The sequence below is a fragment of the Phyllostomus discolor genome, chromosome 14 (genome assembly GCF_004126475.2).
Source record: "Phyllostomus discolor isolate MPI-MPIP mPhyDis1 chromosome 14, mPhyDis1.pri.v3, whole genome shotgun sequence".
NCBI classification, from domain to species: domain Eukaryota; kingdom Metazoa; phylum Chordata; class Mammalia; order Chiroptera; family Phyllostomidae; genus Phyllostomus; species Phyllostomus discolor.
Genome location: NC_040916.2, coordinates 13,930,884 through 13,957,655, shown reverse-complemented (window position 1 = coordinate 13,957,655; position 26,772 = coordinate 13,930,884). Strand labels below are relative to the sequence as shown.

The 26,772-nt window shown below is 39.4% G+C and overlaps 1 protein-coding gene across 6 annotated transcripts in view; it reads left to right on the top strand.

The window, feature by feature from the left end:
• HMCN1 (hemicentin 1) overlaps positions 1 to 26,772 on the top strand; it is a 397,788-nt gene that overhangs the window by 318,311 nt on the left and 52,705 nt on the right. For all 6 annotated transcript variants that reach the window (XM_036015314.1, XM_028530624.2, XM_036015317.1 and 3 more), the window contains 16 exons: positions 2,255 to 2,379; positions 2,602 to 2,785; positions 3,386 to 3,483; positions 4,378 to 4,656; positions 8,638 to 8,834; positions 11,970 to 12,051; positions 13,770 to 13,906; positions 17,356 to 17,497; positions 18,538 to 18,682; positions 19,068 to 19,195; positions 19,508 to 19,664; positions 20,790 to 20,911; positions 21,094 to 21,258; positions 22,784 to 22,891; positions 23,310 to 23,447; positions 23,572 to 23,706. In XM_036015314.1, the coding sequence (XP_035871207.1) occupies positions 2,255 to 2,379; positions 2,602 to 2,785; positions 3,386 to 3,483; positions 4,378 to 4,656; positions 8,638 to 8,834; positions 11,970 to 12,051; positions 13,770 to 13,906; positions 17,356 to 17,497; positions 18,538 to 18,682; positions 19,068 to 19,195; positions 19,508 to 19,664; positions 20,790 to 20,911; positions 21,094 to 21,258; positions 22,784 to 22,891; positions 23,310 to 23,447; positions 23,572 to 23,706 (2,342 nt within the window). The remainder of the gene's footprint in view (positions 1 to 2,254; positions 2,380 to 2,601; positions 2,786 to 3,385; positions 3,484 to 4,377; positions 4,657 to 8,637; positions 8,835 to 11,969; positions 12,052 to 13,769; positions 13,907 to 17,355; positions 17,498 to 18,537; positions 18,683 to 19,067; positions 19,196 to 19,507; positions 19,665 to 20,789; positions 20,912 to 21,093; positions 21,259 to 22,783; positions 22,892 to 23,309; positions 23,448 to 23,571; positions 23,707 to 26,772) is intronic.

The window sequence follows — 26,772 nt, the reverse complement described above, 5'->3', positions numbered from 1 at the left end:
TCACGCGAATAACACCAAATTCAGGTGCCTTGGAACTTGGCTAGTTATATTCAAAGAGAAAAACATAAAATTTTGGAGCATTGGACACAGAAATTCTCCTTGGAGGAGGATCACTCAGAAGTGTGTGTGTGTGTATTCTTTATTCATCAGCTCTGAGTTATGGAATCTCCTCAGACATTCATTTCTACAAATGTCAGTTACCTGTTGTTTTATGCCTCTAATCTCAGAATAAATGCTTATACCTGAGCCCATGTCGCGGTAATTAGCTCTTCCCTGCTATCATCACACCAGTGTTTCCTACAAAAGACTCACCAATAATCTTAGATATGATTTTGTGTCCTGAGATCTCCAAACCACCAGACATGCTGTTTCTTGGCTCATTTTGAGAAAACATACAATATCTACCCCAGTTCATTCCATGCAGTGATTTGTCTAAATCCCGTTTTCAGCTGATACTTGCTATGTATGCCACAAACCACATGTAGATGGAATAATAAATGTGGTGAGAGCATCCTGCTACTTTCAACAACAAATGCGTTTGGCAGAACAACAGAATTCTACACACTACTAGATTACTTTATCACAAAGCCCTGTTATATACAAATACCAGGGCAATTATAATTACTTGAAGAATTATATATGCATAAGTAGGCACTAATTAAATGTATTGCAAGCTTTATCATTTTAAACCACTATTTTAAGTTTAATAATTTATAGTATATTTTCTAGTTAATGAATTGAATATACATAATTAAAGAAAGATAAATGTTTTCTTTGAAGTTATTTTATATTAAAATTCAGATATTTATTCCTTTACAAGATTGGGTAAATTGCCCGATATTTTAGAGATATATTTTAAGTTTCATTCCTCTGGTGTGGACATTTCTGAATAGTTAACAATTAAAGGAAATATTATTTGATTATTTTTATTAAATCAGCTGATATTGACCATATTCCAATCCAAGTATCAGACACTTGATGGAACCTAAAGACCTTATATAATATTTGTACCTAAGAATTTACAATCTGTCACTGCTTTTACATGAAGATCCTTAAATATACTTATTCTTGTATCTACTTTATTGATTATTTGTTTACTGCTCCATAATATGTGTACATTTATAGGTAGAACAATTCATCAGTCAAATAGAGTAATGTTTTCCAAAGTGCACTTACTAATTTCCTTGTTCACAGCAAAGTTGCACTTTTTTGTTCATTCATCTATTAGACTCATGGAATTTTAAAATTCATATTTTTAAACAACTATGTTTTATTTATTTTTATTATCTTTGTTATATATTTGCTATTGTTTTTTTCAGTTACAGTTGTCCCAGTTTTTTCCCTCTTGTCTCCCTCCAGCAGCCCATGCCTCTCGCCCACAGTCAATCATTTTGAAAAAGAAAAAAATATAATAAACCCAGAAAATAATATTGTCATCATCAATAATCATATTTAATGACATGACATATTAGAAATGGACTATTTACTTTTGGCACTGGGAGAAACTAATACAATCACTATTGTAGGAGTAAGTACAGATAGCAGTCTAATCTCTATATGAAATGCAGGAGTTTTTGCTTGATAATTAGTGGTCTGTGAAGAGTGTCAGCAGTTAACTTAGATATCTTTGATACTCTAACTATATGGTTACTATTTACTGTTGCATAGTTCAAAGGAGAAGCTTTAGGAACTTGCAGAAAAATTTTTGCAAAACATATCCACACACAATTCTGAGTGGGTGCCACAGTTTAAATAAATTACAGTATTCCTCTCCTCATTAAGACTCTTACTCAGTTGTGTAGAGCCTCATTTTTACAAATAATTTCTTTAATTTTTCATTGTAACATTTTTCAATGTTAATACCAGAATTTTGTATGATTTGTCTTTAATTCAAACCTTATGTTGTCATACTGAGAATAAAGTATTCCAACTCTGAGGAAAAAAGAAAAGAAGCGTGCCTTGCCTATGGCTTGGATAGCGAAGTTCCTACCTTGATTGCTTTCCTTTTTGCTCAGAAGGAGGCAGTGGTTACGGGAGACCCTGACTGCAGAATTGCAGCTGGTCGCCTGAAATCTCCATCCATTTGACTAGGTCTGACTTCACAGGCTTTCATGTGGATAGTGAAAAATATTTGAGCCATTATATCCAAGAGAAATGTATTTTATGTTTTTTTTAAAGAACGCAATAATCTGGGGTGGCTCGGATTGTAGCTTGACGTAAATCTTCTCGGTGCCCTTTTATGACCCCTCTGTAGGGTGACTGCGAACGGCAGCACATTGGTCATTTACGGAGCTCTCCCATCCGACATGGGGAAGTACACGTGTGTCGCTACCAACCCTGCTGGAGAAGAAGACCGAATTTTTAACTTACATGTTTATGGTAAATATGAAACTTCACTCTCTTTTCACTGTGCTGCCTCAGAAATCGCTCAGTAGAAATGAAGGTCCAGTGACAGGTATCGGAAGCATTTAGTTTTAAAATATGATGTTATTGTGGTTTCCATTTGGGATACACAGCAGAAAGGTGGGTAGGCGTTGCCATGATATGAACTAGTAACACACACCCCACCCCCTTCTCGCCCTCATTTTCTGCGTGATGTAGTTCCACCTGCAATCAGGGGTAATAAAGAAGAAACAGAGAAACTAACGGCTTTGGTGGACACGTCAGTAAATATTGAATGCAGAGCCTTGGGGAAGCCCCCACCACAGATAAACTGGCTGAAGAACGGACTTCCTCTGCCTCTCTCCTCCCACATCCGGCTGCTGTCGGGAGGGCAGGTTATCAGGTCGGCCTTTATTGCATGTGATTTGTCATTTGCTAGGCAGAAAGTCACTGTGATTATAGGCTTTAACTTATCTAAATCGTGTTTAAGAAATATTTTTCTAAGTTTTTACTATTGTTTGTGTTTTTCTTTTTCAGTATCTTTTTAGAAGAGGGAGGATAACAAATATAAAATTGTAATGGCTTTTTATTGTTATTTAAGTGCTCACATTTTAGTAAATTATGTAAAATGGTTCTTTTATAAAGAGACGTATCGATCACATGGATTTCCAAGAACTATTATTTTACTTAAAATTTATGTAGCAGAATAATAGGAAGATGTCGACTACAATCATGTAATATCACTCTCCATTAGTGTATATTTGAAAAACTATTTCCCTACATCATGTTGAATTTTCAGTGGCTTATTGTCAGTGCCTATTCAAATTTGCAGAATAAATTGCATTTGAGGCATCTATACTTAGTGAGGGATGGTTATAATCCTCATACCTCAAATTCCCCAGCATAGATCACTTTCTGTAATCTATCTTCACATCGTAAGTATTTTATCTGTGTATGTTGAATGGGATCAAATTATGAAATGTTGGGTCAAATTGTTTTCCAGGATTGTGAGAGCTCAGGTGTCTGATGTCGCCGTGTACACTTGTGTGGCTTCCAATAGAGCTGGAGTGGACAACAAACATTACAGCCTTCAGGTTTTGGGTATGTCGCCAAAGGAACCCTGGTGCTCTTCGCCACGTGTCCAGTGTTAAGCAGCAGGCTTATATCTAGATGTCGCCGTATCAGAAGAGATTGGTCAGATAACATCTGGCTAACTAGGGAAGAACACATTTTCTCCCAAGGGGTTCATATTTATTTATTGGAGCATACTGTCTTGGAATGCTCTTCTAACCTGGAATCTTGCATTAAATCAAATCTAAATGTTTGAGAGTAATGGCATTTCAATCTAGACATAAGACCAGTCTTTTCATATAAATCTAAAGTTGACACTGTTTTCTGATATTATTGGTGGCCCATTTAGAGTACTGCAAATATGAATTGATGTGTGCATGTATATGTCTGTGTGTGTATATGTAGATGGAGAACTTGCAACATTTTCTTTCTGAAATATTAAGGTTTTCTGGTCCAGATTTCTCAATCCCCAAGAACATCTCAGAATAGTCAAGTAACCATTCACTATAGCCTACAAATGACTTGTGTTGGATTGTATAAAACTATTTCTAGAATATAATATTTTTTATTACACATAAAGTAGTTGAAAGTATACTTCTGGAATTACAATATGCATTATAACAAATTAAAGAGACAAACCTAAGAAGTTAAAACATGGCCAAAATTTAAACATATTGGAGCATTGTATGTTCTGCAAGAAACAATCCTGAGGTTTCATTGCTAATACTTTGGAAGATTAATAATTAGCCTATCTAACACACGTTTCTATAGTAAAGTCATCTATTCATTATATGCTACTTCAAATTCTATAATTTTACAGATCATAGAAACACTATAAACTAATCGAACCCTTCCATCTTTTATCTAGATTGCTCTCAAATTAAAATAGATATATAAACGATGCCTGCTTTGTTTCCTGTATAGTTCCACCGAATCTGGACAATGCCATGGGAACAGAGGAAATCACAGTTGTCAAGGGTAGCTCTGCCTCCATGGCGTGCCTCGCAGATGGAACCCCGACCCCCAGGATGTCGTGGCTGAGGGATGGCCAGCCTCTGGGGCTTGACGCCCACCTGACGATAAGCACGCAAGGAATGGCGCTTCAGCTCATCCGAGCAGAGACCGAAGATTCGGGAAGGTACACCTGCATTGCCTCAAACGAAGCTGGAGAAGTCAGCAAACACTTCATCCTGAAGGTCCTAGGTGTGTAAACATTCAATAATTGGGAAGGGAGTGGCGCTAGTAAATACGTAAAATCCTTAAAATCGTTTGCTATGGAGCAAAGTTTGTCAAAACTTCATTGTACCTCATATTTCTGTGTTGTAACTCACCTAGAATTATTCTTGTCTGAAGCAGGTTAAATTTAAATTATTGTGTTTTTTATCTGTCTAAAAAGGTGAGAGCTACTATTTGTCAATTTTTGCTCCAGGAACTGAAAGCACATCTGACAACAGTAATTTAATGAAAAAGTATAATATTTGTACTGTTGGGTGTTATTCCAAACAGCCTTTAAATGATCCAATGTGTAGATTATAGTTGTAATCATCGTTTTGAATAACCTAGTTCCATTTACTCCTGTATGCATCAAAATAAACATTTAAGATGTGTATTCTAGTGTCCTACATGCAAACAAATAGGATAAAGAGAAATACAGCTTTTCCTTGAAATCAGAAATTTTGACTTAGGAAGAGAATGAAGATGAATGAAATGAACTATTTTAAAAATCAATACTTTTTTTTAATACCGTGTAGGTAAAAACCTTAGGCTCTTTATATAGAACAAAATGCACCCTACACGGTGCAACAGGAAGAATTTTGGCAAGGGTCTAGCCAAAGAGGTTAGCATGTGTTTTTAGGATGCCCTGTAATCTTTCTCATAGAACCTATTATAATGTAATTATTTGTGTAACTTTAAAAGTCAGCTTCATCCTTAGTTAGACTCTATGATAGGCAGTAGCCGTCTTACTTATTGCTGTATTCACAGTGCATTTGACAATGTTCATTTGTCTCATTGCATTGAATGGAAGTAGATACTTGTCAGCTGGATGAAGGGGAGTTTTTTCACTGTAGAGGGAGGCAAGCCAGTATCTAAATAAACAAAGAGAGATGCTGTGGTACAGATGAGTGTCCATAGAATGCAGGGTGGTGTCGAGGCAGGACTCCACGATACCGACAGACCCAAGACAGAAGAAAGTGTGTGTGTCTGTGAAGGACGAAACTCCAAATTTATGTACATCAGTTCACAGAATATTAGAAATAACAGGAAACAACATAAATAAATGTGATCTTATACCTTAATTATTCACATACTAAACATTAATACTGACTATATATTATGAGCCAGGCATGTTTCAGTCATCATGTGACAAATAATTATTGAGCAACCATTATGTGACCATTCCTTGAATGCATCCTTGAATAAGAAAATGTAGTCTCTGTCCTCAAGTTCCTCCATCTGAGGGAACACAGATATTGAACCCCTAAGTCCTGTTGAGTGGGGTGCAGATTATATGGCTCAGATAAGATTCTGTGGGATGGTAAGGTTCAGAGAACAGCTTCTCCAGGGTAAATTTGAGCCTTAAAGGGTTAGGGTGTAGAGGTGAGTGAGGAGTTGCTCACATCTTTCACCTGAAAAGGACAGAGTTGGAGTTGTCCATCTGTAGCATTCACTGAACTGAATGGGAAAGGAAGTGACAAGACTGGAAATACACAGACCGTGAGGGGCTTTGGGGACATTTTAGAGAATTTGGACCTCATTTCAAAAGCTCACGTAACTGAATGATCAGTGTATCTATCACGTAACTGCAGGGAATGCTGGAAAAGAACCAGGTTTTGAGGGATAAGGTAACAGGCTGACTATGTGTCGAGTTTGACATCCCACTGATGATGATTCCTAATCATTGCATATATGGGTCTGGAGCTCAGTAGACAGATCTAGGCCGGAAATAAAGTTCCGGAGTCAGCAGAGTTCGGACAACTCCTATGCTGCCCAACACACAAGACGTAAGGACAAGACACGGGGTGCAGCGGCTCAGAATCACCTGACACACGTGGGATCTGATGGCTGGGGATGGAGCCAGTCGGGAACATGTTGTTTCTGCTGTTGCTGCTGTTATCATTATTGTTTTAAATCTAGTGACTGTAACCTTTTGAGGATGAAGGTCTTGCCTAACTAATCCTTTATCCATAGCAACTGACACATAATAAATAACCAAAAAGTAAGAGGAATAAAGAACTGACCACAGTCAGGAGAATCAGATGCATGCTTTTGAGTGATACCAACCACATGCTGTGGAAAGTAAAAGGGATAGAAATTTTGTTGATAGAATCAAGAAAGGATTTATAGTTTTTACAGAGGAACTTAATGGCATGAACATGACCTTGGTATGTCACTACCTACCTGAATATGCTCAGTTAGGAGATGGACTGTTGGAGAATCTTCCACTGGAAGGGGTAGCATTAGTAAAGTCACAGAACAAGAAAAGCCTGGACTTGTTGAGAGAGAAATCGTCTAATTTAAAATCTAGATTATACATAACTATATTAAATGTAGCTGATGTTATAAAGATGGATTGAAACCTTATTATGGAACCCTTGGAAACTGTAATGTGGAGTTTTTATTTAATTTAGTGAGTGACATGGAGACAGATCTTTTAAGCAAGAAATCTTGAATCAATCTAAAATGCACTTAAAGAAATGTATTTTGTTTGACTTCTTATTTATAATCTAAAACCAAATACAGATATAATATATTCTCTTTTTTCCAGAAAGAAAAATGAGGGCCATAGGTAAAAATTTTTAGGAGGCAGGTTTTAATACTAATACCAACAGTTGTAGTGGCCATTATAGTAGTAATAATTCTTTAAACATTAATTATAAAATAAAACAGGTTCAGTAACACAAAAGAAATGTGCATTGTTTATAGATTATCTCATTGAATCCTCACAACAATCCTATTACCATACTTTGCCATGTATAATGTGCACTTTTTTTCTCAAATTTTTGAGGGAAAAATAAAGATATGCATTGTACATGGGTAGTAGCTGAAATACCTTGTATCTGTTCTTGTGTGTTATAATTATTTGTTACATAAAATTTCGATCGTCATAATATGTTTAAAAATAAGTGCTAAAATTCCTTTATAACACAAAAAACAAATGCCTAAATATAAAAAATAAATTATTGGATTAAAAAATTAAAACAAAAGATTTTTTTTTCTGAAAGCTTGGGCCAAACACTTGAATGTGCATTATACATGACAAAATACGATAGTTAATTAATAGTACTATCCTTATTTTGAGATTTTTCCAAATCCATTAATCTAATCATTTTTGAAGCCAGGATTCAAATTCAGGCTATTTGATTCCAGACCCTGTGCCAGGAGCCTGATAAGAAATAGATAAGTAAATAAATAAACAGCTAATATTTGGAGCTGTCCAACAGTTAGTTTGGCTACCTTATGAAACAGTAAGCTGGAAATGTTCATAGAAAACTTGAGTGATCATTATAAGGGAAATCTGTTTCAAAAGTATTCGTAAATTAGGACCAGTTGAACTAAGAAAACTTGTTCTTTTCAAGTGTCTAGATCCCATAACATCCCCTTGAGAATAATTTAGAAGGATAAATAACAAAAAAAAAAAGGAAAGTATTTCTACCCAGACATAACATACATGTTTTATGCAGGAATACTCTCCAAATGTAACTATTTTTTTCTTTGGCTTAGTCACTGCATCCTCTTCAAGTTCTGCATGGAAGAGACAATGGCAAAATTCCATGGCATTTGCCTGTTGCTTTTGTAGGAACAATAGATATTGAAAAGGTGCAGAAGCACACTACTGTGTTTAAGTGCCTCTCTTTGAAAAATGGTACAAGATGGGTTCCATTCTCATTACTTTCCATCTTCACAGTTAGGTCAGAGTGCTCTGGAACCCCAGTTACTGAATGTAACCACCTTGTAATGGCTTGCCATTTGCTGCACAATCTATTAAGATTAAAGCCAGGATCCAGCCCTTTTAAAATATGGCCATTTCCAAAGTAATAACATTTAGTAGTTATTTTGGCATCCTTGTTCTAATCGATTCTTATCGTATATTTGAGTCGAACTTTCTTTTAAAGTTTTTCTAATTAGCAGTTCCTTTAATCAAAGAGCAAGTTAATTTGGTTGTTTTTAATTTCCTTTAAATAGAACCACCTCATATCAATGGATCTGAAGAATCTATGGAAGTATCAGTGATAGTCAATAACCCACTTGAACTTACCTGCATGGCTTCCGGAAGCCCAGCCCCTAAAATCACCTGGATGAAAGATGGACGGCCCCTTCCCCAGACAGGCCAGGTACAAACTCTTGGAGGAGGAGAGGTTCTTCGAATATCGAGTAGTCAGGTAAGTTCAAGTCCCTACAATTATTCTGTCCTAGGTTCACCTTCTCCTTTGCTGACGTAGGACAAAATGTTGGGAAAATTATATATTTGAATTTGAATATATCACCAGTCTCTGGAACATTAGCAAGGGTCAGCTGTGGGTTCTCTGATGTGCCTGACCGGGTAGAGACACAAGGTAACGGGACTAAAAAGAAGTGGAAGTACCGTCTTAAACTCAGAAGAAAGAAAGCTATCTGCCCATTAACTTTCACAAATTCCCACGGTGCTAGAACGGACAAAATATTTCCCACAGCTCTTGGTTTACAGCATGTCCCCTTTTATGGAGCCGGCAAAAAGCAATTCAACATACATATACATGAGCCTCAAAGAAAATCAGAAGAGACGCGATTTTTTAAAAAAATGATCAATTTAATAAAATCGACTGTTCTTTTAGGTTGTACTTGAGGAAATTGATCAGAAATGTGAACATGTTAGAGAAAACATATGTTGGGGACACGTTAGTGTAATAGTCTTCCATTCTGATGAAGGAAAGCCTTCTATCACAAATATTATCCAGCTGTGCCCCAATGCCCTCATCTGTAGACTGAGGACAAAAATAATAATAAAAGCTAACTCATGCACTTGGGCACTGAGCGCTGATCTAATATCGCGTACCTGGCCTGGTGCCACAGGCCTGTGGTGATTCTAAGATAGAGTTAGATAGGATTGTTGTTGTTGCTGCTGCTCTCATTGTTATTATAACCATCACTCCTTTAAAAATAGAATAACAGAGTATTTAGTCTTTTATTTGCATTTTCACTGAGGAAAGGGAGCTGGAAAGAGAGCCAAGGATTATAAATCGTGTCAGTCCTGGGTTCAGTGACGGGCTCTGTCACAGATGTGACCTCACGACAGCTCTGTGGAGCAGTGTCCTTATCCCCCTTCCACAGACCCTGAGAGGTGAAGCACTTACTTACCAAGTACTTACCGTTGCTCAGTGGTGGAGCCGGGGTCTCAGGCCTGGGTCTGGTTCAAAAGCTCAGTCAGTGGAACTCAGCACACTTTCCCCTCCCCATCTCTCCATCAGACATTGCAATCCCCCTGAGAAAACTCGGGTCAAACTTCCAACCCACTTGGAAGTTATCATTTCAACAGGCGAAAAGGAAGTGAAAGACTTTTGTAACATAAAGAGTAGCGTGAAGGCAAGAAAGTATGTGGAGTATAAATCCTAAATTTATAAAGGAATTATAACTATGGAGAAACCATGGTACATAAAGCTGGAGAGGGAGACTCAGGCCACATTATAGCAGGTCTTCAGTGCAGGAGTGAACAGCTGGGTTCCGACCAAAGAAGACCAAGGTGCCATAGAGTGTCGAATGGCGACCTGCACGTTCCAGCGGTTGTGGAGACGACAAACATCATACATGAGACATTTCTCAGCCTCCAGGAAGCTTTTGGTTGTCAAAGAGAAATAAGACTATGTGTGTGATAAAATTGGGAAAAGAAGCAACAAAACCATTAAAAACATGATAGGGCAAAAAATGTGACATTACCAAGCATAAAGACTGCTCTTTGCTCCTCTGCTCCTCCGTTTCCATAACATTTTGTACACAGCTCCGTTACGGCACGGACTAAATTATGTTTTACTTAGTTGAACTTTGTCTTGGCATGCACATATCTATAGCATACAGATTGCCTGGCACATGATGGACGTTTTGCAAATTCCACAGTGTGTGGTAGAGATAAGAGCATCTTAGACATCTTTCATCCAGCCCTCGTCGGTGATTCCTTCCAAAGAGGGAAGAATCGTCTGACCAACTGGACTCGGAAGGCGATGCACTGTACCTTTCCCTCCTTTGGGAGCCGTGCTTCCCAACAACCCTGCAGAAGCTTACTCTGAAAAAAAAACCCCGATGAGCTATAATTTTCAAACACCCTATTAATAGAACATATTTTAGAAAATATAGCTGCAAATGACTGTTATCTTAAAGGGCATAAGTTGTCAGAAATACTTCTTGGGAGGAGGGAAGATTTAGTAGTAGTCCGGAATGATGGTTGAAGTTTGGCTAAGTCGGGGCAAGTGCAGGGGAAGTATCATTTGGGAATAAATTGAGTTGGTGCAGAAAAGTCGACTTGCAGAGGTTTTGGAAACATGATGAGAAATTCAGAAATTAGTCTCTGGGCAATACCACATCATTTTTAATTCTCAATTGAAGGACCGAGTGAGTGCCATTCTTCTAAAGTTGTGTTTAAGTGTTTTTCCAAACATACTTGTCTTCACAGACTGGTCTTAAATTTTTTCAGGGGAGTTTCTGCAGCCTACCAAAAACTTTTTCCATAACCTATAAAGTCAGTTTTGAATGTAAAAATGTGTAAATTCTCCATATACTGGGAACATTCAAGTAGTAAAATCAATGAAAACAACGTTTTTTGACTTTTCCAAAATACGTTTTCTCACAGTAGTCAGATCCCCCAGTTTGCAGCGTATTCTTTACACACCCATAAGGATGGGCCGTCTCTACACAATGTCAAACATATGAACAAAGACCAGCTCTTCGGGGGAGACCGTGCATGTGGGTTTTTAAAGAAATGTTTCTAGTTTGAGTCGGAAAATAATAGATTTTGCCATCAGTATGATCCTATTTCAGCCAAATTACATAGTATAACCTTTTTGTTTCCTCATGTATGTCAAAGGTAAATTCAAAATGTAGCATCAATGTACTTTACTCAAATAACCTGCTACCTAACTATCTACCTATTTATTTATTTTCTCCAGGAAGACTTCATTTGAACTTCAGTCTGAAGTTCAAACTCATAAATACTTATTCCTTCAGTAAACATTGAGTAATCTGTTACGTACAATGCTCGGTCCTGTATATAGCTGCCTTCCCTGAGTTCATTAAATATCCCTCACATGCAATTGTGCTGAAGCGAAATACTGAGACCCTGTTAAAACACAGGTTCACATACAGTAGAGATGCCAGCTTGCTCAGCATCTGGGTGATAATCACAAATGTTAAAACAGTTTGTTAGATTTTAGTTGCAGTGAAATCTCCCCTGGTGTGAGATTTTCACGTTCACATTCTAGTGGATGTTTGTTCTCATCACCAAAGCCAACATGGTGACATTGTAACATTTTCTTACTTGGGTTTTGCAGGTGGAGGATACAGGAAGATATACATGTCTGGCATCCAGCCCCGCGGGTGATGATGATAAAGAATATTTAGTGAGAGTGCACGGTAAATTTGGCAGAATGTTCCGCAGTCCATCGCGCCCTGATACCTAGGCAGAAGCTGTGTTTTGTGGAACGTGGGCAACTCCACAGCATAGCATAAGCTATGTCTGTGCATGAGGAAATACGTGTTCTCCAAATCTCATTCTTGTAGTTGACTGATCAAATGCTCTCATGGAATAGTTCAGTGGATTTTGTTTCTTGTTTTGTTCCTGCACAAATCATTCATATTTATTGATTTAAAATGATAGCATGTAAATTATGATAGGAAGAAAAATTTTTTTAAGATTTTATTTATTTTTTAGAGAGGGAAGGGAGGGAAAAAGAGAGAGAGAGAGAAACATCAATGTGCGGTTGCTGGGGGTCATGGCCTGCAACCCAGGCATGTACCCTGACTGGGAATCGAACCTGGGACACTTTGGTTCTCAGCCTGCACTCAGTCCCCTGAGCTACGCCAGCCAGGGGAAGAAAATTTTTAAAATTCATAATCTTACCACACAAAGAGAAGGCCATTTTGCATATTAATATTTTGTCACAGAAATATGATCATACAACATAGAATATTTAACTTGTTTTTAAATCTCATTTAATGGAATTGTGAATATATTTCCATATCAAAAAATATACATTAACATTATTTTTTGGTGATTACATATTATTCCAAATGATGTGCCATCATTTATTTAATCCATTTCCTATTGTTTTTGGATATGTAGGCTATTTCTATGTTTTCACCAACACAAGCAACATTGTTATACACTTCTTTGTACTTACACATTGACCTATTTCCTTCTTTATTTCATTCTGATAAATGTCTTGCTTTTCCACACACACACACACACACACACACACACACTTAAGGTCAAATTACCTTCTAAAAAGCTGGACCAGATACATCTGGCATGGCGCTGGGAGCATTCTTCATGGAGAGGAGCGGTTTAAACACTGAGCCCATTTTACTCTCGTTCTCATGGGGCACATGACGAGGTGTGCGGACTGCGGGGCTGGTGTATTACTGGTGTGTCCTCCTCCGCTCACCTGCCCTACACACACATTGGACCTGCCACTATGGCATATAGATTGTGTGTTATGAGTTAAAAAGATATAGTTCTGCATATAAAGTATGTACATTTCTACATATTTTGATAGACCCTAATTTAGTAGTTCTAAAATCTAAATGTTCAGAGAAAATCATTACCAAGTGTATTCCTGGACATGGAATCCCTCCTTTGTGCCTTAGTTTCTTTATGTGTTAAATAGTGACATTGTGGGGTTATATTTCTTATTATTCATGTGGCTGTGGGAAGAACGTCATTACTTAATGCATGTAAAAGTATTGAGTAAGACAAAAACACATGCCATTATTTGTAATCATTTGTACTATAAATTGAGTAATTTTTTGAAGATTTTAGAGAGGGGAAGGAAGGGAGAAAGAAAGGGAGAGAAACATCAATGTGTGGTTGCCTGTCAAGCGCACCCCAGTTGGGACCTGGCCCGCAACCCAGGCATGTGCCCTGACTGGGACTCAAACTAGCGACCCTCTGTTTCACAGGCCAGCAGTCAATCCACTCAGCCACACCAGCCAGGGCTAAATCAAGTAATGTTTTATGTTTATGCCTTTTACTTTCCATAGCAGAAGCAGCATTTGTTGATTACCTATTATAATTCAGATCATTTTACATCTCATTCATTGAAAGCCTTTGGCATATTTTTTCTCACACCCAGTACCCCCTAATATTGCTGGAACTGAGGGGTCCCAGGATTTCACTGTGCTACGGAACAGACAAGTGACCTTGGAATGCAAATCAGATGCAGTGCCCCCGCCTGTAATCACGTGGCTTAAAAATGGAGAACGGTTACAGGTGAGTCTTGCTAAATTCCACAGGTTCATTTTGAGAAAAAAAAATCAGCCATGGAGTCCTCGTTAGGTAGACGAAACCAAACACCAGGCTACTAGTTGTTCCACCGTGAAGGGGTAGGCATGGGGTCCTTTGATCAGCCTTCTTTCCTCAGCCTTCACTGGGGTGGTTAGTAACTAGTTATGGGTCACAAGACAGGTATTTGGATTCAAATGCTGTGTAAATTGGCTGAAGAATGTACCTCCTGGAGCCCATGGATTAAAGTTGTATTTGAAACCTGCAGCTGTTTCTGCACTTGAGATAGAAGAAACCTTCCAAGTTTCAAAAGAACTGACCCGAGTTGCCAAGTCTATGGCAAACCTGTTACTAAATATCCCTGGTCCTGACTTGGACCTCAAGAGTAACTCCAAGAATCTGTGCAATCTCAGGAGTCTAGGGCTGGAATCCTTGAAGAACAAAGTCACTGGGCCTAAAGCTTCCCACGTTCAGCTGGGACCTGTCTGCGGTCCTGGGGTGTTACAGCCAGGATTCTAAGTAGCCTTTTAGGGCTAGCTCAAAGTCTTGACCTTGAGTATTCTCATTGTCCTTATCGTCGTAGCTAGTTACTTAGCTTTTTACCCCCCGTTGTCCTTCCCCCTCCTATTGGTATAACCTATTGTGGGGTGCGGCACCTAATCATAAAGGAGATTATGTCTGCTAACACCTAAGGTAGAAAGATTCTATCCCCACCAAACCACACTGAACCTCAAACAGAGACTGGATTCTGAGAGTGAGTCAGGTTAAATCATTATGCACATCACTTAACCGTCGCTGCCTCAGTTTCTCTATTTATTGTGTGCCTGCTAGTGCTAAGTGCTGTGATTGCTACTGAGAGTAGCTCACAGACTCTAAGAGATACACAAGTAAATCAAAGCTTGCAGAGTAGATACTGGTGCTGAATTATGTGTTAGAGGGACATACGGTATTTTACGGAAACAGGAAAAACAAGTCAGCCAGACTGAAAGGCAAGGGACAGCTCAGTGGGTCGTCTTGGAAAGGGTGTGTTAGTCCAGTTTTAAACGATGGGTACATGTTGGGTGAGGAAGAAGATGGGGATTCCGATCACAGGTAATGGCACAGGCAAACCAACTACAGGACAATAACTGAGTACGACTGAAGCAGACCTTGATTAAAACTCTTTGATGAGTTTTCATAGATTTCAGGATTCAGGTTAAACTGTCCAGCTTAGCTCACAAAGCCTTTCACACTCTGACTTTTCCTGCATAGTCTTGTCTTGCACGTGCTCATTTCACTCTGGACTGTTAGGTACTCAGATGGAGGCTGTGACGTTGATGATGAAAAAGTTCAGGCTAATCTCAGATATGACCAAGTGATGTGAGTGAGTTCACCAATGACGAAAGCAAAGAAGAGTTTAGTTTTAAGTATTTTGAGTTTGAATTACCTGTATATCATCCGAGTGGAGATTCTGCAAAGCATTAAGGAGGATGGGTCCATATTTCATTTAAAAGTTTTTGAGTTGGTAGTCCTCATGGCATAGCTTCTTGTTGATGCCTTAGGTTTGTAGGAGGTCGACCAGACAGTGTACAGGGTAAGAAGCCCAGTAAATGAGAATAAAGCCCGAAGCGACACTGACAAATTCAAGGTGAACAAGGAAGAAGAAGGTGAATGGGACTGAGAAGGAAGACTCAGAGAGACAGGATGTAGCCTAGGAGACGCTGGTGTCCTGAAAGCAGGGAAGGAGAGGGAGCAGTAGAGACCACGTAAGGATACAAATGCAGTTGTGTCCGTTGGCTTTGGGAACACAAAGACGTGACCGAAGATGTCAACAGTGGTCAAAGTAGAGGACAGGTTATAATTGTTGGGGGAGTTAAAGAACGAGAGGAATCAGAAATCATCGGAGACGCTTCATTGAATGGTATAGAAGAGATTTACATCATTTTATTTACTGAAAGAAAGAGACTGGAGATTTAGGGGAGAGAAGGAGGAGTATACAAGACAAAGTGAGTTGGACAGGAAGGGCGTGGCATCATGGTCACAGGTGAGGAGACTCCCCTTGGGCAGAAGGGCTGCCCTTCCTTCTCAAGGTGGGAAAACAGAAAGGAAGGTGGCATTCACGTGCGAGATGGGAGGAGGAGAGAAGTGCAGGCCCTGGGTTTTGATTTTCTCAGTGGGGTAGAAAGCAAGGTCCTCCTCCGAGGATGAGGTTCTGTCTGAGGAAGGAAGGCTACTCGGAGGAGTAGCTAAATGGGGAGAGAAGCAGGGGAAACCGCAGTGAGACTGAGCTGAAGTCAGCAGAACTTACTGATGTTCATGGCAGAAAGACATCCTAAGGATCAACTCTGGAAACTTTAATTGGCCTAAAACCCAGCTGTCCCTGTATAAAAATTGAAATGTTTTATAGAACTTACCATGTTTCTTTAAGAAATCACTTATTCCTATCAGAGGCAATAAAAGTTTATCACTAACGTCTCCTAGAGAAAGTGTGTGCAGTTCAAAAATAATGGATCTGTACTGCATATTTTAGTGTGAACAATTTTTTTCATTAGAAATGTGCATCTATCTGGGACGGAGCCCATATGGTAGAAAAGTCTCATCCAGGCTCTTCCTGAAGTGGTTTCCGGAACAGCCGGAAAATAGTCTGTGATGCTACCTGGCATTTCTTAATGATTATAAGCATCATGCATTTTAATTTATACACAATAATTTGTTTACATCTGTTTTCCCAATTGGATTTAATAGGGGAGGTTAAATTTAATTGTCTCTCTGTTTTCTTAATTCTTGGTTTCATGCCTAGACATAGAATAAATAAATATTTGCAAGCTGAAATCATTTATTTACTTATTTTAAAAATGTTAAAGGATAAATGTTTTTCGTAAGTTAACCAAAGTCAATTTCCCTGTCAGAAAGCTTTCCATGGTAAGTGACAGAATTCAAACTCAAACCAGCGTAAATATTTTTTTAAAGGTATGTGGTAGCTACAGTGTATGAACTCGGGCTTGCGGCATTGCTAGGTCCACAGGCTCTGGTTATGTAAGCAAGGCTCTGAGCCCTTCCTCCGAATCTCCTCTGCGTGCTCCGCCTCGGAGTCAGAACACGCTGTTCCCACATGGTAGGAAGGCTGCTGCCAGGCTCACGTCATCCTCACTACCAGAGATTCTAGCGGGAGGAAGGCAGGCCTGACTCCCCAGCACTTGAAGCAGAGCGCTGCGGAGGGCTCTGATGGGCCCAGCTGGACTCGCCTGCCTGCCCTGCAGTGGTTCGTGTGGCCAGGAGAGCTAAGGACATTTATTATGCCCTTGCCGTAACCCCACTCGCAGGAATGGTTCCACCATTTTCTGATACCAGGACAATGGTGGGGGAGAGCAGACAAAGCATACTAGAAGATACAGTTTGCAATTGTTACTTTTGACCTTATAAAGAAATATTTTACTTATTTTGCTTGCTGAATCCAGGCAACACCTCGAGTACGAATCTTAGCCGGAGGAAGATACTTGCAGATTAATAATGCAGAGCTAGGTGATACAGCCAATTACACCTGTGTCGCCAGCAACATTGCAGGAAAGACTACAAGAGAATTTATTCTCACTGTAAATGGTAAGAAAAGTCCATCTTTGTCTCGCGATTTAAAAATTTAACCAAGGGCATTCAAATAGGTAAAGTTTTGGGGTTTTTATGAGTATATTAAATTCTTATGATTATCTTATTTCTTTTGAAAAAGACACATGTGGTATTTATATTGTAGCTATTGTCAAACTAACTCAATTTCAAAAATAATTAAAGATATGTTACTCTCTCTTACAGGATAATATATATTCAGTTGTTATCAGCATGTCCTAGTGTTTTATGTCATTCAAATCAAGGCCATTAAGGAAGTTAATATTAATACACTAAATCTTCAAATGGCAAGTGGCCCGTTATTTAGTCCACTTTTATTGATGTTAGTGTTTCGGTGTATGTGTGCTAGACAGAGACCGCCATAGAATTACAGTTTTATCAAATATAAAATCTGAACACTCAACTCTGCCAAACTTCAGAAAGATAATACAGGTTTTCTCCCCAAACAGTCCCTTTGGATTTTTGATATATGAAACTTCACAGGATATTGGGTGACCCACACAACTAATCTCTCTACTACTAAAATTAAAATTCAGGGTTTCTATTCCCATATGCAGTCAGTGATTAATAAAATGCACGCTCTGAGACTTGCCTGATTAGTCACAGATGTGCTTTTTGTTAAAGCAGCCCACTTTCTGTTCTTTATTTAAAGTGAAGTGGTGCCAGTGTTAACATTCTCTGACCATTATTTGGCCAAGGAGAAATAAGAAATATCATCTTTAATTTGCATCAGACTAGAGCTGATTTGTATTCAAGCCTCTCTCATAGAAAGCCAGATTTCACACACCATATCAGGGATTTAAAATCCCCTTTCCTTGTCTACTCTTTATCTTTAAACACAACGTATTTTGAATAATATCTTAGGGATAAAACCCTGATTTTATGTGTATTAACCTCAATTAACTGTGGGCAAAGTCATACATTTGACTCAAAGCTCATCTTGTATTACCGCTTCAAAGCCTTAGTGCAGGGTGTGTTATTAGCAGAAATGAAGTTGTCCACGTGCATCTCTCGTACAGTTCCCCCAAACATCAGGAGTGGCCCCCAGAGTCTCGTCATTCACTTAAACAAGTCAACTGTACTGGAATGCTTTGCCGAAGGCGTGCCAGCCCCGAGGATAACGTGGAGAAAGGACGGAGCCGTTCTCTCTGGCAATCACACGAGGTAACAGTTCTGAAAAGGGGTGCAGAACGCTGTAGGAACGGAAATATCAATCATGAAGTCTTTTTTTCCATCGCTTTTGTTTTGTTCTTGTTATATTAGAATTCGTCTCTTCACCTTAATATGAAAATTAAAATCTAGTATTTTTAAAAGCATAATTGTTGAAAGTCATACCCAAACCATAATGGTGTAATCCTTCCAAGATCGCACGCCCATCTGCTGGGCAGCTTCACCGGAGACCCCTTCCCCCACCAGGATAGTGTACATTTCTGAAGCAGGAAAAACACTGCAAATGGATTCACCAAAGTCTTTAAAAGTGCTCTCAGTCAAAACGTGAAGAATCAGAAAAGGGCTCGTTTGAGGGACCTCACTGTGACCTTTCTCGTAGGTACTCCATCTTGGAAAACGGGTTCCTTCGCATCCAGTCCGCACACGTCACCGACACCGGGCGGTATTTGTGCATGGCCACCAATGTCGCCGGGACCGACCGCAGGCGGATAGATTTACAAGTCCATGGTAAATACACTTCTACGAACAGCATCCAACCTTCGGGTCACGTGTCCTTTGATAGCCTAAACCAGGAGGGTCATAACAACCTTGACGCCCAAGGCTCCTTAAATGTATCACACTGTATTATGAGCAGGCACGACCCAGCTTTTCTCTTTATTATAAATAGCAACCGCACGACACCATTTACATTCACAGCACCGTATCATTCTTGTAACTGTGAGGCACGTTACCAGTGGTGAATCTCGCTTAGGCAGAAATACTTCAGATTGGCGTTCGCTTTACTGAATGTATTTCCCTCTTATTTGGTGACTGTTTCAGTTCCTCCTTCTATTGCTCTGGGTCCCGCCAACATCACTGTAACGGTAAATGTTCAAACGACTCTGGCTTGCGAGGCTACCGGAATACCAAAACCAGCAGTCAGCTGGAGGAAAGATGGGCATCTTCTTCATGTGGATCAAAATCAGAATTCCTACAGGTGAGAAACGCTTCAATGGAAAATTCACCTACTATTCAATATTTACAGAAACATTTGCTAAAAATAATTAATAGTTTAACGATGGAGACAACAAATAACGTGTAAAGTTTGAAAAATTAGCTAGTGTGTAGAAATATTTATTTTTTCTTTATATGGAATTAGTTTTCCAACCTAAAATCTTTTTCTGATTCGTAGATGCAAGTTTTCTATCCAGAAGCCCTGTGGATGACTGTTAGTGAAGTCTATAGGGTTAGATTTCTGTTCTGCTTTTTCTTAGCACTTTTTAGAAGTTTATAAAGACAAAGAATGATAACATCACTTGGTACAAAAGAAGAACTATTCTGTAAAAACAATACAATCGAATTTTACACCTTGAAGCACAACTTAGTTATTTGGCAGTGTGTATGGAAAGGAAAAACTGCATTTTCTGCAATTTTTTGCATTTTTCTGGCTTTACTACTATACCCCTTAATGTGGCAGTGTATGCTTTTTAAATGTTTATTTCATGTCACTAGGGATTTCTGATGTTTTAGAGGGACATCATTTTTTGTATCTCAATTAAGTTAACAGAGAGTTCTCTTGTCAAAGGATTTGCAGTCGTCCCTGAAAGAAATGTTCTCTTTGAAAAGATCTACTTTGACAAAAATCAACTTGAACACACCAGGAAATGGGAAGCTAGTAGTGTTTCACTTGAAATGCCATCGCTTCCTTCTCTTTTTTACCCTTTGAATCTTTTGGTATTGGAGTTGAGTAACTTGAAAGTACATGCTATGTGAAAAATGTACAATGTCCTAGAGTTTTAAAAAAAACATGTCATATATGTCCCTATTCAATCAAATTATTTCTCTTCTGTCAATGCTACAAGCATTCAGAAAATGCAAGATTTCTCTTCAGACACTCCTCCTACCCACCGCCTCCTGTAAATGTCAAAGTTGATGCCCCATTAGCCCACTGCCTCATAAACGTAAAGCCCGATAACTGAAGTATCGGAGAAATGATACTCATTTCAACATGAGGAAGGAGTTCCATTTCCCTCTGTTCACAGCATGGTACCCAACTGTACCAACTGGAAACCTTATGGAAACTCATACCTAGTATCTCATTGCTTAAAAATCTTTCCTCCAGGCTCCTTTCTTCAGGCTCACTGGTAATCATTTCTCCTGCTGTGGATGACACTGCAACGTACGAGTGCACCGTGACAAACGAGGCTGGAGAGGACAGGAAGACCGTGGATCTCACCGTCCAAGGTAGACTGGCTTAGGATGTGATGGGCGTTACCCTGACATCATTTCGCCATTCCAGCCTCACGAGAGGGCTTCCCTCTTCTCTGACTTAATATTTACTTTCTGTGTAGAAGGAGAAAGATGTATAATGAGGATTTGCAAACATGGAGTTTTTTCTATTTTTTGTGTTGTTATTGTTGTTTTAGTTCCACCTTCCATAGCGGATGAGCCTACGGACTTCCTAGTCACCAAACACTCCCCGACCGTAATTACCTGCACTGCTTCAGGGGTTCCATTTCCCTCCATCCACTGGATGAAAAATGGTATAAGGCTGCTTCCCAGGGGGGATGGCTATAGAATTCAGCCCTCAGGTAAGACCCAGCCCACTGCTCACACATCTGTTGATTGGATTAACTGTGAATGGATGGCCTCACCTGGCTTTTTTTCCACCAAAACAAAAGAATAATATATGTCTGCATGTCTGATCATAGGCAGCTGGGAAAAAAAGCAATTAGAATGGGAAGGGGAACTAGGGAATAGAGGAGAGAAAATGTCTGGAAACAAAATAACAATATCTAAGACTGATCTGAATAGAATGAGCATGATCACTGGAATTTTAGTTGCATATTTACGAAGACTAAGGTTTAACAAGTTCAGTGGTTGACTTTGAGTAGACTGCATTTCTTCCATTGGCCAAACAGAATGTCTACTTATTAACAAGCATTCCGTGCCTAAAATATTCCACTAAGTTTCAGCTGATAAAAAACTAGGACAAGGCTCTCGCTTTCAATGTATAATTTAGCAGGTAAGGCTGGGTGGTAAGTGCTATGATGGATGACTTTTTGTGGTGGTAGCCATCAATTATAAAAATATGGAAAATTTAATAAAAGGAAAAAAATTTATCTGTATGAAACTCTAGGTAATTCACATTGGTGTTTCTGAAAACTCATCCTGCCCTGGGGAGGTACATAGAGATAAACTAATGTAACAACTAATACCCTGGGGCTTTATGAGTGTATGCATATTATTTTAAAAGAGTTTGCTTATTTCCTCAATAGAAGGGAAATATGGAAGATTAGTTTGCAAGATGGAACTTGGCTTTCAAAACAAAGTATTTTTGCTTTCTCAGAAACCTGTATAAATTGGTAGCAATTAAAATCATAAAATATATATTAACTACCTTTCGGCACAAAGGATTATGCTAAGAAAATGTTTCACAGAGTTACCACGTGACCCAGCAACTCCGTGCCTAGCTCTCTGCTCTTAGAAATGAAAACATATGTTCACACAAAACTTGTATGCAAATGTTCATACAGTATAATCCATAATAGACAAAAAATAGAGACAGTTCAATTGGCCATCATCTGGTGAATGGATAAACAAAACGTGTATGATCCATGCAATGGAATTCCATTTAGCAGTAAAGTGGAACAAAAGCACTGACACATGCTAGAACAGATGAAACTCAGACACTGTGCTCACGGAGAAAGATGTCAGACACAAAAGACTTATGGGATCCCATCTGTATGAAATGTTCTGGAAGTCAAATACATAAAGACCGAAAGTAGACTAACAATTGCCGGGGCTGGGCCTGGGAGTGAGGATCGACTCAAATGGGTTGAGATTTCTTTTAGGGAAATGCAAATATTATAAAACTAGATTTGGAGGTAGTCGCACAACGAAATAGCTGAATGTTATGGTGTGTACATGTTGCTTCGAGGAAGCTGCTAATAATGGTTTTAAAAGTCCTTTGCTGGACTCATCAAGGGGCACAAGTGTGAATATAAGCCAAGCACCGCTGTGCTATGAGGGTGCAGACACAAAAGTCAGAACGACTAGTTTATCCATCCAGAGAAACAGAGTTGCACTAGGCATGAAAACTTTTTTTCTCTTCAGGGGCAATTGAAATACTTGCCACTGAACTAAGCCACGCCGGAAGATACACGTGTGTCGCCAGGAACGCGGCTGGCTCTGCCCATCGACATGTGACCCTTCGTGTCCAGGGTATGGAAGACTGTTTTCTCATTGAAAAGTTCATGTGATGTTTGTGTTTCATTGTGTCATGTTTATTCTTGGAATGTGGTGCTGCCTAGAACTCTGAACCCCAGTACTCTGTCGAGGATAAGCAAGCCTGGTAGACAGTCTTCAGTAAACTAAGGACAACCCGCAGACAGCAAACCCCACAGAACAACTCCCAGATTATTTTTCTTCTTGAATTGTTACGATCTGTTTCTGCTTCTGGTCTTCTCGTGGAAACTGGCTATCGTAGCAAGACTCAAAAAGTGTCATATGGCCAATACCCACTTTTTCCTGGGACAGTCAGATCACTCCCGTCTCGGAATTCTGAATGTGGGCACGTTTAACCTCATGGCTGCTGGAGACTTGTCTGCCATTGCTTATTTCTGTTGACTGGTTCTTCTAGAGCCTCCGGCCATTCAGCCTCAGCCGACTGAACTAGACGTCATTCTAAACAACCCCATTTTGTTACCATGTGAAGCAACAGGGACACCCAGTCCTCTCATCACGTGGCAAAAAGAAGGCATCAATGTCCTCACATCAGGTACCTACCCCTGTTTCTGTCAAGAAAATCATGGCTCTATGGTGCTTTCCAATGCAGAAGTTGGTGTGATTTCGTTAATGAAAATAAAAATTCCTCTCGCTCTGCTTTTGTTGCTGTGATGTAGGCAGAAGCCATGTAGTCCTTCCCAGTGGCGGCTTGCAGATCTCCAGAGCCACCAGAGAAGATGCTGGCATTTACATGTGCGTGGCTCAGAGTCCGGCTGGCACGGCCTTGGGCAAAATCAAGCTAAATGTTCAAGGTACCCAAACACCAAACCTCTATGTCTTCCCTGCAAAGGCGCTTGTAACAGTGAATACCACCATTCATGTATCTAAAAGAGTTCTCAACATTCTTAGTTTATATCGAGTTATTGTTTTTGTGTGACACTTATGAGGGAAGAGGAAAATGTAATGTTTCAGGAGGAGGGGTTCTTGCATTGTTTGCAATAAGAAAACTCATCATATTCTGAACTTCTCTGAGCCTCCCTTTGGAACTCCATGTCACTGTAGCTCATATTTCAGGTGATTTTTAAAACCATTCTCTCCATAATGCTACTCTGAATACATTATGAAATATTACATTGTAATATCGACTTTAAAAAAACAAATCATAATTGCAGTTAAACCAACTTAATGGGAAAAATTGTTCCCAAGACAACGTGGGGGGGTTTTCACATTTAACTGATATTATTTTCATATAATTTTTATGTCTTATGCATTGCTGTTTAAATGAAGAAATGCACTAACATGGGTTCTGAGTGACTGAATTTGCATTAGCTGGTTTTGAATTTCCTTATAGTGTGATGTTCTTACGGTGAATTAATGACTCTGATAAAACTCACTTACCTGCAGATTGTAAATCTAATTTCTTTGTATTCTTCAACACATATTTATTGGGATAGTAAGTAGAAATACATTGCATATTACAGACATAATTCTTTCCTTATAATATAAAAAAGGAAAAAAACTGAACTGCCAAGTAAATGAAATAATTATAAATTCTGATATATGCTAGGCAGAGCAGGGAAAAGGCTGAGGCAGAAAGTAATGGGGAAATGTGGGGACCACTTTCGCGGTTAAAGTAGCTTCTCTGAAATGGCCCCATATAAGCGGAGGCTTGGCTGATGAGCTCAGGCACGTGAAGGCGGCAGAGTCTCCAAGGGAAAGGGGACAGCTCGTGCAATGCCCAAAGGCAGGAGAGAGGAAGGAAGGAAGCCTGCCAGTGTGGCCAGACAGTGATGAGTGATGAGTGACAGGAAGGAGGGCAAACTGTGAGGAACTATCAGAAAACAAGGCAGGGCCAGCCCATGGAGAACGACCATCAGAAGGTTCGATTTCATCCCCTACACAGCGGGAAGCCTTTATTTAACCAAGACTCTGATTTGAGTTTAGGACAATTTCTTGTGCTGCTACATGGGTAACAGCTTCGAGAACAGGCAGGACTAGAGCTGGAAGAACTATTAAATTCATCTAGACAGGGTATTCGGTCTGACCAGGAGTGGGGGGAGGCATTTGAGTTGCAAGAGTTAATGAAAAAAGGTGTGGGTTCAGAATACTTTTGGAGGCGTAATTGCCATGATTGCTGATAAATCAGATCTGGGAGGTTAGGAAAACAGAAGAATTAATGTTTCCTGGGCTTTGGGCTTGAGTGAGTGAGCAGACGATAGTGCCACAGGGAGTGAAAGAGGAGGAGCCGGTTTCAGAGGAGGGAGACCGTGGTTTGCGTTTAATCATGTTAAATGTGGGAAACTGTTAGAAATCCTAGTGGAGATGTTGAAAAACAGTTGAATATTTATGAATTCAGGGCTCATGGGAGAAGGATAGTCTAAAACATAAATTAGGAAGTAATCAGTGTGTTTTAACTCACAAGTCTGGTGGAGAATTTGGATAGAAAAGAGCTAAAGAGAAAGCCCTGGGACACTGCATTGTTTAGGACCTTAAGAAAGGGGAGAACACTGGAAAAAACAAAGGAGAGGGCAAAGATGTGGAAGAAAAACTAGGTGGAGGCTGGGAGAAGAGAGTGTGTCAAGAAGTGTGTGGACTGATTTTTTTGAATGCCCGTGAGAGGTCAAGCAGGATAAGGACCAAGAAAGACTTGTTGGTTTTAGCAACATACAGGTCATGGAAAAGAACAGTTCCAGATTTGAGGGGCCTTTTTATTTTCACTAATTGTTTAAAATTATTGATACGAGTAATTATGGGGCAAAGAAGCACATTAAACAACTAATAGCATTTCAACATCCTAAAAGCAACCAGAGATAATTGCACGCTCTGGAGACACGAAAAATTCTGAATACAACCTCTCCTTGTAGGTACAGCATGTAATTGCAAGCACAAATTCAACCAGATCATTTTGGCTGGTATAGATCATTTCAACATGCTTAGTCATGTTTTCCCACAACTCGGTGGTTCTGTTTTACTCATCACCGCTAGTGTGCCCCAAGATTTGGTCTCTACATAGTTGACCATCTCTCCACAGCCTGTAGAGACATAGCTGATAGCTCGAGTTCCCCAGGACTTGCCATGTGCAGGGCATTTCTTGGAAGAGTGGAGTTCTCAGAGATCTCTTGTTTCTGGTTTCATTTCTTGGTCAGCATGTGGCAACAATGAATAGTGTTGGCCTTGTCTCTCAAGCGTTTTTAAATGGGTGGTAGATGTTTCAGAGGATTTTTTTGCACCCACACACTTAAAGGGGTATTTTTACCATGGCGGTTGTTTCTACAGCTTGTCACTGTCGCTGGACTTAAGGGAGTGTGTCATCCTCTCCTTTCTCGTGTGCTTTTCGTTGGTTGTTCTCTCATACTTACTGAATATGTCTTTAAGTCTCCATAGAATATCCAGGCCAGTACCTAAGTGGTAATCAACCTCTTGGAAACACTAGGAAGAAAAATCCTTGTCGTAAGCCCTTCCACAGTTTTTCTGAAGAAGTGGGAAGATTTTCATCTACATAATTTTTCCCATGATCCATTCATTTATTTGGTCATTCATTCAAACAATACTTCACTACATATGGCCACTATATATGAGATACCACACTAAACACTGCAGAGAATGCATGAGTAAAGTTAAATAATTTACAAACTTTGAAGGGATCTAGTTTGAAAGTTTAAGTAGCTAAAGGGAATCACACAATACATATATGTTAAAGAAAGTGACTTTATCAACACAGTCTAAATTCTCTGCATATGCAGTCATTTGGGAATATATTTATGGCCTTTTAAAAATATATATTTTATTTTTTTTAGAGAGGGGGAAGGGAAGAAGAGAGAGAAACATCAGTGTGTGGTTGCCTCTCACCCTCCCCCTACTGGGGACCTAGCCTGCAA